General features: G+C 42.8%; 1 protein-coding gene across 4 annotated transcripts; it reads left to right on the plus strand.

Annotated features, from left to right (window-relative positions):
- Positions 1-32: 32 nt before the first annotated feature.
- On the plus strand, positions 33-9,498 carry LOC135246761 (translation initiation factor eIF2B subunit alpha-like). 4 transcript variants are annotated; one of them, XM_064320064.1, is made up of 5 exons: positions 33-312; positions 611-723; positions 996-1,064; positions 1,890-1,965; positions 6,104-6,280. In XM_064320064.1, exons 1-5 carry the CDS (start codon positions 220-222, stop codon positions 6,134-6,136), a joined length of 384 nt encoding a protein of 127 aa, XP_064176134.1. In that variant the 5' UTR covers positions 33-219; the 3' UTR covers positions 6,137-6,280. The 4 variants fall into 4 exon arrangements, with proteins under 4 accessions (XP_064176134.1, XP_064176133.1, XP_064176135.1 ...); XM_064320063.1 differs by lacking the exon at positions 6,104-6,280 and having other exon boundaries at positions 1,890-2,483; XM_064320065.1 differs by lacking the exons at positions 996-1,064; positions 6,104-6,280 and having other exon boundaries at positions 35-312; positions 1,890-2,482.
- The last annotated feature ends 2,162 nt before the right edge of the window (positions 9,499-11,660 follow it).

The following is an 11,660-nucleotide window of genomic DNA, read 5'->3' on the forward strand; positions in this document are numbered from 1 at the left end:
GGGGTAAAAATGTATTCTGTTTCTCAGCAGCAAAAATCATACCAGAGTGCAAAGCTGAACATTCAACCGAGTGCACACATAGTCATGATAGCCTGACGCATGTTTACCTTTAGATCCTCCTGCTGACAGGCTAACAAGCCACCAGCATGATATCAGGAGTCTAAAGCAACTAACCGGGCTGTTTCTTTTCCTCAGGATCTGTCACGATGCAAGAAAGTTATGGTTGAAAGAGGGGAACTTTTCCTGAAGAAAATCTCTCTCTCCAGGAACAAAGTCGCCAAGCTGTGCCACACCTTCATAAAAGACGGAGCGGTGAGGGTTGTCGTGTTCTGCGCCCTGTCCCAACACTCTTCAGACGCAACATTTCAGTAGGCAGAGCAGATGAGGCTCCTTCTAAACCTCTAAATGTTTTGGGACATTCGGGTGCATAATTAGCATGGAACAGTATACTAAAAAAAAGCCCCTCCAACAGAGAACCTGATGCACACGTCACTTTTGCTGTTGAACATTGCGAACATTGTTACACTCAAACTGAGCTTGTTTGTCAGAGGAGAGTAAAAAGACTTCTGGGGGCCCCCCTGTCCTGTTCCTGCCTCGTTCCCTCTCACAGAAAATCCTGACGCACTCGTCCTCCAGAGTGGTGCTGAGGGTGCTGGAGGAGGCAGCGGCTGAGAAGAAGCGCTTCACCGTGTACGTCACAGAACCCCAGCCAGACTCCGCAGGGTAAGCAATCCTGCCATCACACAAAACAGGGAAAATGCATGCATACACACACCACACATGCATGCACGCACACACAGACACACACACACACAGAGAAAGCCTGCTGTGACACCAAACCGTGAAAGTGCATGCACGCACACACACACACACTCATACACGCCCATTCATGTTCAAACTTTATGGTCTGTAAGTAATCTAAATCACTCATTTAGGGTATCTACTAAGCAAATATTAATAAAAACATTAGTGATTTTTTTTTCTTGCTGTTGCAGGAAAAAAATGGCTGAGGCATTGAGAAATCTCAACGTTCCTGTCACTGTAGTTTTAGATTCTGCCGTGGGGTAAAGCTTTCTCCTGTTCTAAATTCACCACAGCTGTTTAATGCCTCAGATGTGGGCTGTATCTGGGCTGTGTCTGGCTCACTGAAAACAACTGCTGAGGGTTAGACAAACAAGAACAGCACATACCTCATCCATTCCAATGGTCAGACAGTTTTCCACGTGTGTGTTATCAGCCCAGTCAAACATACACATTTCAATCCCAGCAAATATCCTGCACATTAATGATATTAATTAAAAAATATATATCTGTGCCCAATGTGGGACTGAATATATTCAATTTCCTCCCTAATTTGGCATTTTGCGGAAGCACGTTCATGTACGATCACCACTGCCGATTCAGGAGAGTGTAGACATCCACGGATCTCTGAAAGTGTCGCGAGCTGCTTCATTTCACATTGCAGACCACAGCTAAGCTCATATGTGTCACTGGTCGATCGGCCACCAGGGGCCGCCAGAGAGTTATGAAATGCAGACACCCTGACTGACCGAACCCCCCCCCGCCCCAAACCCTGGGCGATGCAATTGGCCAGCTGTGCATCTGCCCATGCAGCTACCTGCTACAGTCGGCACTGGCACAGTCCGCACTCGATCTGAGACTGTGGGGCTCCTCCATGAGTCCCCCAGCAAACCCCATTTATGATATTTTTCAAAGAGCCAAAGATTATTCACCAGTACCACAGAGTTCTTTCACGATTGTACATTTTGAATCGGTACTGAAATCAAAATTGAAATCCCTCTTATTTACTATCCTTTCACTTGTAGTTGCCATTAAAATGCGAAGGTAGCCCAGGAGAGTTTCTGAGAAAGTGTTGTGATTTTCTGCAGGTACATCATGGAGAAGGTGGACCTGGTGATAGTGGGAGCGGAAGGAGTGGTGGAGAGCGGAGTAGTCATCAACAAGGTGGGTCCAGCAGCCCAGGCAGTGGGAAGGATTCCACAACAGCCATTAGCAAAAAGAGGCTAATACTGAAACCACTATAAAATCCATCTCTTTGAGTCTTTTAAAGGGAAACTAAACCCTAATGTCACATTTTTGAAGTAATTATCCCTCCCCCATTAGGTAAAAAAAAGAGGAAAAAAAGCATTTTGACAATTGTCAGACACAATCTGTTGTGTTGCAGTTGTTTAGATATCTTACTTGCCACACAGTCAATCCAAATCAATCTTCTCTGTCTTTCTGAGTTATGTGGTTCATTCAGGTACACTGATTCAGGAGACTGGAAAATCAGTTTGTGTAATTGGCCCATTCATTATTATTGGTGGAATGACCTACCATCAAAAATGTGCGAGTGATGCAATCGTTCAAAAATAGATTGTAGAGTGAAGGTTCCCCTTTACCACAGTGTTCCAGTGTGGGTACGTTTCATTTTTTAAAAACCCATTTGTAGAATCTTGAATGCGGCCTGTTGCCTATTTTTCATCGAGGCCGGGTGCAGCTCTTTGAATCCAGCCACACTGCTGCCATCACCAGATGAGGGTGAGCCTCATCACTGCTGTGTTGACACAGAACCAGGTAACAATAATAGAAATAGAAACCGTGACAATAACTGTCTTTTGAATTTGCGACATTTAAACAATCTGGCCTTAGTTGATTTGAAAGACTTAAAACGAAGCTCACAATTTCCCACTCGTCCTCATCAATCTGTTTTGTCACTTAATAGGGCTGGGGCGACTCATCGACGTAATGGATTACGGAAATACGTTGATTTGCATAACGTGCGTCGGCGCGTCGCAATGAAGTAAGATGCCTGCGCCCGGTCAAAGCATGGATTCCCCCAGAGAACAAGCTGCAGCTAAACAAGCCCAAAACCATCCAGACCCATGGTGCACCTGTACTAACTATATAGCTAGCTAGAGTGAGAGCACCTGTTATCGACCACCTTCGTTCGACAGACAGGAAAACGTAAACAGATTTGCAAATATTTTGGCAAGATTTTATGTTGGATTGTAAAACGGAGATTAACAGTTAAGACTGGGTTATTTTTTGTTGCGGAGTAATGCCCTGCAGTGCATACTTTGTTTCTTGTTACATTTGGTTTTTTTTTTAAGAGAAGATGATTGAATAAAATGTTGAAATATTAATGAGACAAGTTTTTGATATTTATTTTGTACTGTGTACTGTGACCCCATCTCCATCTGTAACCCTCACGGCTCAGGCTTTTCAGGCTCTCCTTTAACCCTTTGAGGTGTGAGATGACAAATATGTGATTCTTAACTGAACATTCAGATGCCGATGTAATAATCACTATTATTTGAATGTGATAGGTTTGAACAATTCACTTCCTTCCTGCGTCTTAACCTCATCTGAACACACATTCCCACACTCACACTCTGTAACTGCTTCCCGTTGTTAGAGACAAATGGCTACTGTGACCTCTCTCAGCCAACTGGGGGTTGAGTGACGGATGCCCAGAAGAACCAGCACGGTGAGACTGAGGTAGCGGTTAACAAAAAAGTTCTTTAATCATTGTAATGAGTGGGGGTAGGGGGAGGGGGAGCCAAAAACAACTAAAACTTCTTCCCGGTTGGGGTATCGGTGCTCCACTCCAGGTCTTCACACGCTCTTCTAGAGAGAAACGAGAAACAATTGGGTTAGGGGGGAACAGGGCGTGGTCAGTCCGATCCGGGTCCGGCTCCGGCCGCCGGCTGGTGATCCTCCGGTCCCCAAGGGGTGTAGGGGAGAAGGCCTCCCTCCCAGTGCGGTAACACTCCACTCTTCCCCAGCTCAAGTTCTGAGCTGTTCCTGTCGTTGCCCCCTGCCGCACGGTCTACAGGAATCACTATTACTCTTTATACTTTACACTTCTCAGGTTGTCACAATTATTCCTCAGTTTTAAGAGAGTTGGCCCACGGCCGCTTACAGTCTCTGCCAGGGGTGGAGAGTCGCCCGGTGTAGCTCTGAAGAAAGCCCCAGCAACTCTGCTATTCCTGTGGTTGTGCTGGTCTATAAAGCCTGCGTGCTCGTCAACGCAAGCAGCTTCAGGTGGGCGCCGGCAGCCAATCTGTCAAGCAGCTTCAGGTGTGCTGTAGAGTGGAAAATTCCACCTACCTTCCCTCTGCTGCAGCCCTGTCCATGGTGCTACCTGGTGTCCCCTCAGTTGGTCTGTCTGGTGCTGTCCAGGATCCTGAATGTCTCCAGACTGTGGTTTGGTAGGTAACGCCCCCTCACAACTTTTCCTAGCGGCCGCCGGTGTCGATGGGCTTGGCCGTTCTGGTGGTCTCGTGGGGAGCACCGATAAGGGATTGGGGCGCCACAATACAAATACAGTTCAATTACTGTTTGTAAGGATATACAATAGCCACAGATCAAAAGGGTGTCACCGGCAGCAGGCCATTTGGGTGTCCCCGGGAAGTCTGTTGGAATGTATGTTCCTTCCTGGGAATGTTGACGCATGGCAATAACCACACCTCTCAAGAGTATACTTAAACCCTCACTTGTGACTGTCTCGTTGAGATTCCTACGGAACACTTGTTGTGGCACCGTGGTGAGTCTCCCTTTGCGCATCGTATTAAAAATCTTTTCATTAGAAAGTGGTTCTCAGTGTGTTACTTCACCCTTCTCAACTTGGTTCCACACGGGAAAAGATTCCCAACAAAAGCAATGGAGTTCTAGAACACTGACTAGACCAAGAGTAGACCAAAAATCTACTCTTCAAAAGGATTAAAACATAACTTCAAGCAGAAGATCCATCCAACCATTATCTTTACCTGCTTATCCTGAGCAGGGTCGCGGGGTCAAGCAGAATATATTTTGATTTAATTTTTTCCTTTTTTTAAATTTTTTTATTTTTTAAAAAGTGACCAGAATTGGGATTTTGCAGTAATGGGACATGCTTACAGATGCATTTAGGGATTCTGAACTGGGGTGAAATGGGGAAAGGATAAGTACTGTATTTATGTCATTCAAAACATTTTAAGGTAGAAAACGGTTGAAAAACTCAGCACCTCAGTAACTTGCAGTACCCATTTCCTGATAGTGTAATGGTAGTATTATGCATGCATGGTTTTGCTGATGCATCAGATCTTTTTTGTCAAACTAGAGTAACTTTTGTGCAACTAGAGGATCACATTCTATCAGTTGGCTTTTTTGTGGTAACACGAAATGAATTAATCATTACTTAATGAAGTTAATCAGATTAAGATGCAACCCATATACACATATAGCAGTGAGGCGTTGTGTCATGATCAAATAACAAAAGTTCAGCTGCTGTTGTCTGTCACAGGTTGAATAGACCTGAGTCACGTCATGTATTTAATTCGTGGCTTCGTCGTGTGATGTTGTACGAAGTGTCCGCCTCGTTCTCAACCACAGGCGCACGCATCTATTTACAGCATGCATTAAAACGTCCTGAGATAGTTAATAATTTTACATGCAAGTATTTTTATGCACTTTAGAGGGCGCTGTTGCGATAAATGTGGTAAAGGCACGGTAGCCATGGAAGTGAAAGTAAAAGTAAAAACATATTTCTTATCGTGCGTTGTTAGAACGTGTATGAGTAAGCAGCGTTTTCATAATTCCTTTTCAGTAGCCTACTTTACGTTGTTCCAGTATTAGCATAGTCACAAAAGTGTGTAGCCTACAGACTTTCGTAGACCTCATGATGAAAATCAAGATGAGAGTTTTCTGTTGGTTTCTGTCGTTGTTCTGCGCTATCAGGACTGAAGGTAAATCGACTTCTCTCAGTAGTAGCCTACGGCAACAGCTGGTGTTTAAACGAGAAGAAAAGTCACATATGACATTTAAAAGCTATTTTTCGGATTTCCGAATGAAGCATCTGTGCGTATAGTTTCAATATTAGCCTATGGAATTAAAATAATTTTGATTGCTACATAATTATTACCGTAATAACTCAGTTTCGTTTTTAATTATGTTTGTGTTTACCGATATACTGATTTTATTGCTGTCTGATTTTGACTCCATTTGCATTCTAGTTTAGACTTGGTATTATAATGTATTCATTAAATAAAACGGATGCCACGGGATTTTGATACGTTTTGCACGTATTGTGAAGGAATTTCAAACGTATATTCGGTTCCAGGATTTGCAGTGCGGGCTCCTGCTATGTCCCTAGTTGTCCAGTTGGGGGCGTCTGTAACGTTGCCCTGCTCTGTGGATACCCCACTACCTCTGCACGAGCTGGAGGTGCAGTGGATGAGGGAGGATTCTGGATCCCTGGTGCATCTGTTCCAGGAAGGAGAGAGTAGGCCAGAATCACAGAGCCCAGCTTACAGCGGCAGGGCCGATTTTTTCTCTGAAGAAATCTCCAAAGGAAACTTCTCTCTGCTGCTTAGGAATGTCACTAGTGAAGACAAAGGGCTGTACAAGTGCATAGTTCACACTTTTCACGAGTCCAATGAAACAAAGGTGAAAATAGATGGTAAGATTGGTAAGTACCCCCAGCCCACTTGTCCCGATGTTGTTTGTTGTGGTTACATATTTGAAAAGTAAGCGTCTTTATTGCATGAAATTTGTTGGAAAACAAGCTGAATTTTCAGTTTCTATGAAAAATAGTTGTGATGATAAAATGAACAGAAATTGTTTGCTTACATGTACAGAGGAGCGTGAAGGTTTGGATGGCAGGCATGCCATCCCGCCAAGTTACGCCTTGGCGGGGGCATGCCCCATACCTATACAGCACCGAGAGTTTGGCACTTTTCAGGGTTCCCCACAGAAATAACCACAACAGCCACAGACACTCAGCCCTTAAAAACATTAAATTCTGCACATTCTCACCCCATTTCAACAGACAGAATTCATAAACAACTTCACATGTCCACACAATAAAGCCCCAAACTAAGGGGATTTTGTTTTTCCTCCTTCTTCTTTTTCTTCTTCTTCTCATTCTTATTTTTCCTGCCGCCTATCCCACTAACAACATGTCTCCCCATTGGACATTTTACCGACACCAGCCAAATCTTCACTTACACGACCCAATCAAAAATTTGCATACACCCACAAAATACCCATACCTTTTTACTCTGAAACATTTCCAGTATAAACAGCTAGTCTGCCTGTGGCCTAGTGGGCAAGGTTACAGTCTTGGGAACATGGGGTCCTCGGTTAAAGCCCAGCTAGGAACACGTTTCTTTAACCTGCTTTTACCCTCACTAATAATTGTCTACTACTTCTCAATTATTGCTTTTGCACCATATCTACCCGCCGTTCACCGAACGTATACACTGCATTATGACGTACCCTCTGCACGTTCAGTTATTAACCGGCTACAATATTGCAAAGCCATATGGATTCAATGGGAGCTCTTCTGTGCTTACTGGTCTGTGTTCTTCTTTAAAACCACGGACAGGTTTACTAATGATATTTCACGCATTGCATAGCTATGTCATGGTGCTGCACTAACAAAGTCACAGACTAGTAAACCTTCAGTTGAAGGATTGAATCCCGCCTCGCCCTCAGATAAGACAGAATTGAGGAAATATTGGGTAGCATTGCTTTGGAATACATCTTATGTAATTTTGGTGAGGCAAGATAGCCTATATTGTTTGTAGTACCGTAACTTGGCATCATTTTGGATTTTGGCAGTCTGAATGAATGAGTTATAGACGGTGTATGTCTTGTATGTGTGAGTAACTTGGCAATCTTTTTATGAGATTGAATATACCACACCCTGTAAAAATGAAATACAAATGAAAAATGTAACTTTTTTCAGAATGGCTGGTTGTAACTGGTACAGACCTGCCCGCATTTGCTTATGCTGGTGAGGATGTGATTCTGTACTGCTTGGTGGACACCCATGTTCCTTTCAAAGAGTTACAAGTAGAGTGGATGAAGACAGATGGGGAAATCCTGGTGCTGCTGTTCTTTGAGGGCGAGAACAGACCAGAGTCACAGCATGAGAGATTCAGGGGACGTGCTGAGTTCTTCACTGAGGAGATTCCCAAAGGAAACTTCTCTCTGAAACTGAGGGATGTAAAAACAGAAGACAGATGGAGAATTCATGTGTAAAGTCCATACAGACAGAGAATCAGTCAACGCAACGGTGTGGCTGCAAGAACTGGGTAAGTAACGTGATCACACACAAATTCACTCCAAAATGTACATTTACCAGATAAGGGGAAAACACAGAGAGTGTAGTGTTTTAATTTTGAAATAAGGATTAAAAACAAAATGATGTTAATGTTGTGAAAGACAACATTTTATCTTCAAGTATGTTTTGTCACTAATGTCTAACATTCAGATATTAATTATTAAAACAGCTGATTCAGGTGATGAATCTATGCAAATAATGTCAGTCATTTTCTTTTAATCCATAAATTACAGTGATAATCCAGTGTATCAAAAATACAAAATCTTCACAAAGTAATGTTCTTGTGCATATGTATGCTAATTTCTAAGTTATAAAATCATAGGCCTATACTTCTGTCTGAAGTCTGTTATAAGAGCATTATTTTTTTCATGATTCAGTCTGGGCTTAAGGACACTTCAGCATGTGTGGGTGTTTTCATCAGATCTACCAGTTAAGACTCCTACATTAAATAATTTTCGGTTAGATTTTATTATTGTTTAACATGTGATTAAGTTCTGGCCTTAGGACTAATGAAGATCTTTTAAATGCCCCCCTTACACCAATCAGGCCAAAATTATTTTGATTTAGGCCGTGCTACCAGTTCTTATATGCAATCTTTCAGATCTTTGTCCTCATATGTCCAGCTTACGGTTTAATGTTACTGGGAAAATTAGCTCCAACTCGAAGATAATCCTTTGGCTCTTGGTTAGCATAGTTTACTTGCACAGGTGCTTTAATGATGTTATGTCTTTACTCACTGTTGTATCTTTACTCATTGTTGTATTTTTACTTGGTGGTGTAGCTTTACTCAGTGGTGTATCTTTACACGGTGTGTATCTTTACTCAGTGGTGGATCTTTACTCACTGTTGTATCTTTACTCTGTGGTGTATTTTTACTTACTGTTGTATTTTCACTCAGTGGTGTATATTTATCCAGTGGTGGATCTTTACTCACTGTTGTATCTTTACTCAGTGGTGGATATTTACTCACTGTTGTATTTTTACTTTGTGGTGTAAATTTTCTCACTGTTGTATCTTTACTCACTGTTATATCTTTACTCACTGTTGTATCTTTACTCAGTGGTGGATCTTTACACGGTGTGTATCTTTACTCAGTGGTGGATCTTTACTCACTGTTGTATCTTTACTCTGTGGTGTATTTTTACTTACTGTTGTATTTTCACTCAGTGGTGTATATTTATCCAGTGGTGGATCTTTACTCACTGTTGTATCTTTACTCAGTGGTGGATATTTTCTCACTGTTGTATTTTTACTTTGTGGTGTAAATTTTCTCACTGTTGTATCTTTACTCACTGTTATATCTTTACTCACTGTTGTATCTTTACTCAGTGGTGGATCTTTACTCAGTATTGTATCTTTACTCATTGTTGTAGCTTTACACGGTGGGGTATCTTTATGTGGCAATATAGAGCCAATGACGGGTGACCCCCCCCCCATTCCCTATTTTCTTGTTTTAGTTTACATTGTTTAGATTTAAGTATAGCGGCTGTGAGATGTATTCTTTTATTTTACTGTTAGTATTCATGTATATTTGTCATCTGGGTCAGGTATCTATGGCTATCTGAGTATGCAGTACTCGCAATGCACAGCAGAGGGCAGTAGCGGAGCTGCTTGGGAAGGGAATGGGATGTCTCGGTGCGCAGAGTTCTATGTTCGCCAAAGCAGTGAAAATGAAGCATGCTACTACGAAGTGATCATTCTTTTGTGCATTGTATTGTATATTGCAGGTGAGATGATAGTTTATAAGTGATGCAGCGCTACTGTATTAGGAGGGAAATGTGTATAAGGTGTTTTGAGAAACTAGAGTGTATATTTGGAGTGTTATACTGTAGTTCGCGGTACTTTTTGACTAAGTTAGCTAACGTGGCGCATGTGGAGTGGAGCCTAGCAATATGATTAGCCATAGCAGGGATGTAGCTAGCTACTTCGCGGGAATATCGTTCGCCTACCTGATGTCAGTGATGAATGTATGGGATAAGAGCCGTGTAAATGGGTTATTGAGATAATTATTTTAGTTAACGTTAGCGTGTCCGACCACGAAAGTTAACCTGAATCGCAGACAATCCGTGGCGTTAGCTACCGACCGAGTACTAGCCCTTATAACGTATACAGTAAATGGTACTAACGTTAGCTAGTAGGTTATGTGTTGCAGGGCTATGGTAATAGCAGCGGCCAAAGTTTTAATTGTTTCTTTTGTTTGCGATGAAGGGGGCAAATTATCAAGCGAAGTTAGTAATGTTAATGTGATGATAATATAATAACTGTGTTATTATTTTGGTGCGCAGAGCTCTATGTTCGCCAAAGCAGTGAAAATGAAACATGCTACTACGAAGTGATCATTCGTTTGTGCATTGTATTGTATATTGCAGAGTTTTGATAAAGAACCCTCAACAACATGCGCGCTTGAAGAGTCATCTTTATGAGTGTGCAACAAAAATGTTGGCCCGTACGGGGAATTAACAGCTGTGAGTGACGACCCCCCCCCAACGTGGTGAGACGACAGCACGGGCAAGATGGAGCTGGAAGAGTTGGCCGAGGCCGTGTCCCAGAAGCTATGGCTACTACAACTCACGCAGCTCAAGGAGGTTGGTGCTGAAGTAAAAATCCAAAGTGGAGGGGTCACGAGCAAAAGACTGTTAATCAAAATAATATCAGAAACAATGGACAATGTGATTGATGATGAAGATGAGGAAGCGGCTAAGGCTTTTCTACGGAAATTGCTGCTCCTAGCCCAGGAGAAGTTAGATAATCTTGGAAACCTTGTAATCGAGATAAAGCCGGAGAGAGTAGAAACAGTCAGTCCTGCACTACTTAAGGAGGAGAGTGTAGCTGAATTAGCTGAAAAGAATGCACAGCTCCAAGAGGAAAATAGGAGACTGAAAATGAACATCACAGCTTCGGGTCAGGTGTTCGCTCCTCAAAATGCACTGTCTGCAGCAACAGCTAGCAGGCTCCCAGAAGTGACAATAAGGAAGGAGTTCAAAATATCAGGTCAGAGAAAAAGGGCAAAAAGACAGGCTTTCATACGTCAACCTGATGCACCAAATAGACAGGGGCCTGAATAAAGGACACAGCGAAGCTGAAGTGACGGAGGCGGTGATCAGGTCCATCAGTCCAGGATTGAGTCTCCGGGATATGCTGGAGATAAAGAGAGACCTGACCCTCCCCCAGTTAAAGACAATGCTCAGGGCACACTTCAAAGAGGACAGCTCGACCGATCTGTACGACAGACTCAAAAATCTAACCCAGGACGCCAAAGAGTCACCCCAGAACTTTCTCTTCAGGGCAATAGAGATAAAGGAGAGGCTGCTAGCTGCGTCACAAGAAGTCAGGTCTGAGGAGCAGTATAGTCCCGAGCTTATCCAGAGGAAGTTTTTGAGGTCAATTAGCACAGGTCTGAGCAGTGACCATCTCAAATTCCAGCTCAAGTCATATCTGGATGATGAGCAAGTGACAGATGAGGTACTCATTGACAGGATGAATAAAGCAGGTAGTGTCGAGGAGGAGAGACAGTCTAAGCAGAGGAAGAGCCTAGGTGGCAAGATAGCAA

The sequence above is a fragment of the Anguilla rostrata genome, unplaced genomic scaffold (assembly GCF_018555375.3).
Source record: "Anguilla rostrata isolate EN2019 unplaced genomic scaffold, ASM1855537v3 scaf0870, whole genome shotgun sequence".
Classification (NCBI taxonomy): domain Eukaryota; kingdom Metazoa; phylum Chordata; class Actinopteri; order Anguilliformes; family Anguillidae; genus Anguilla; species Anguilla rostrata.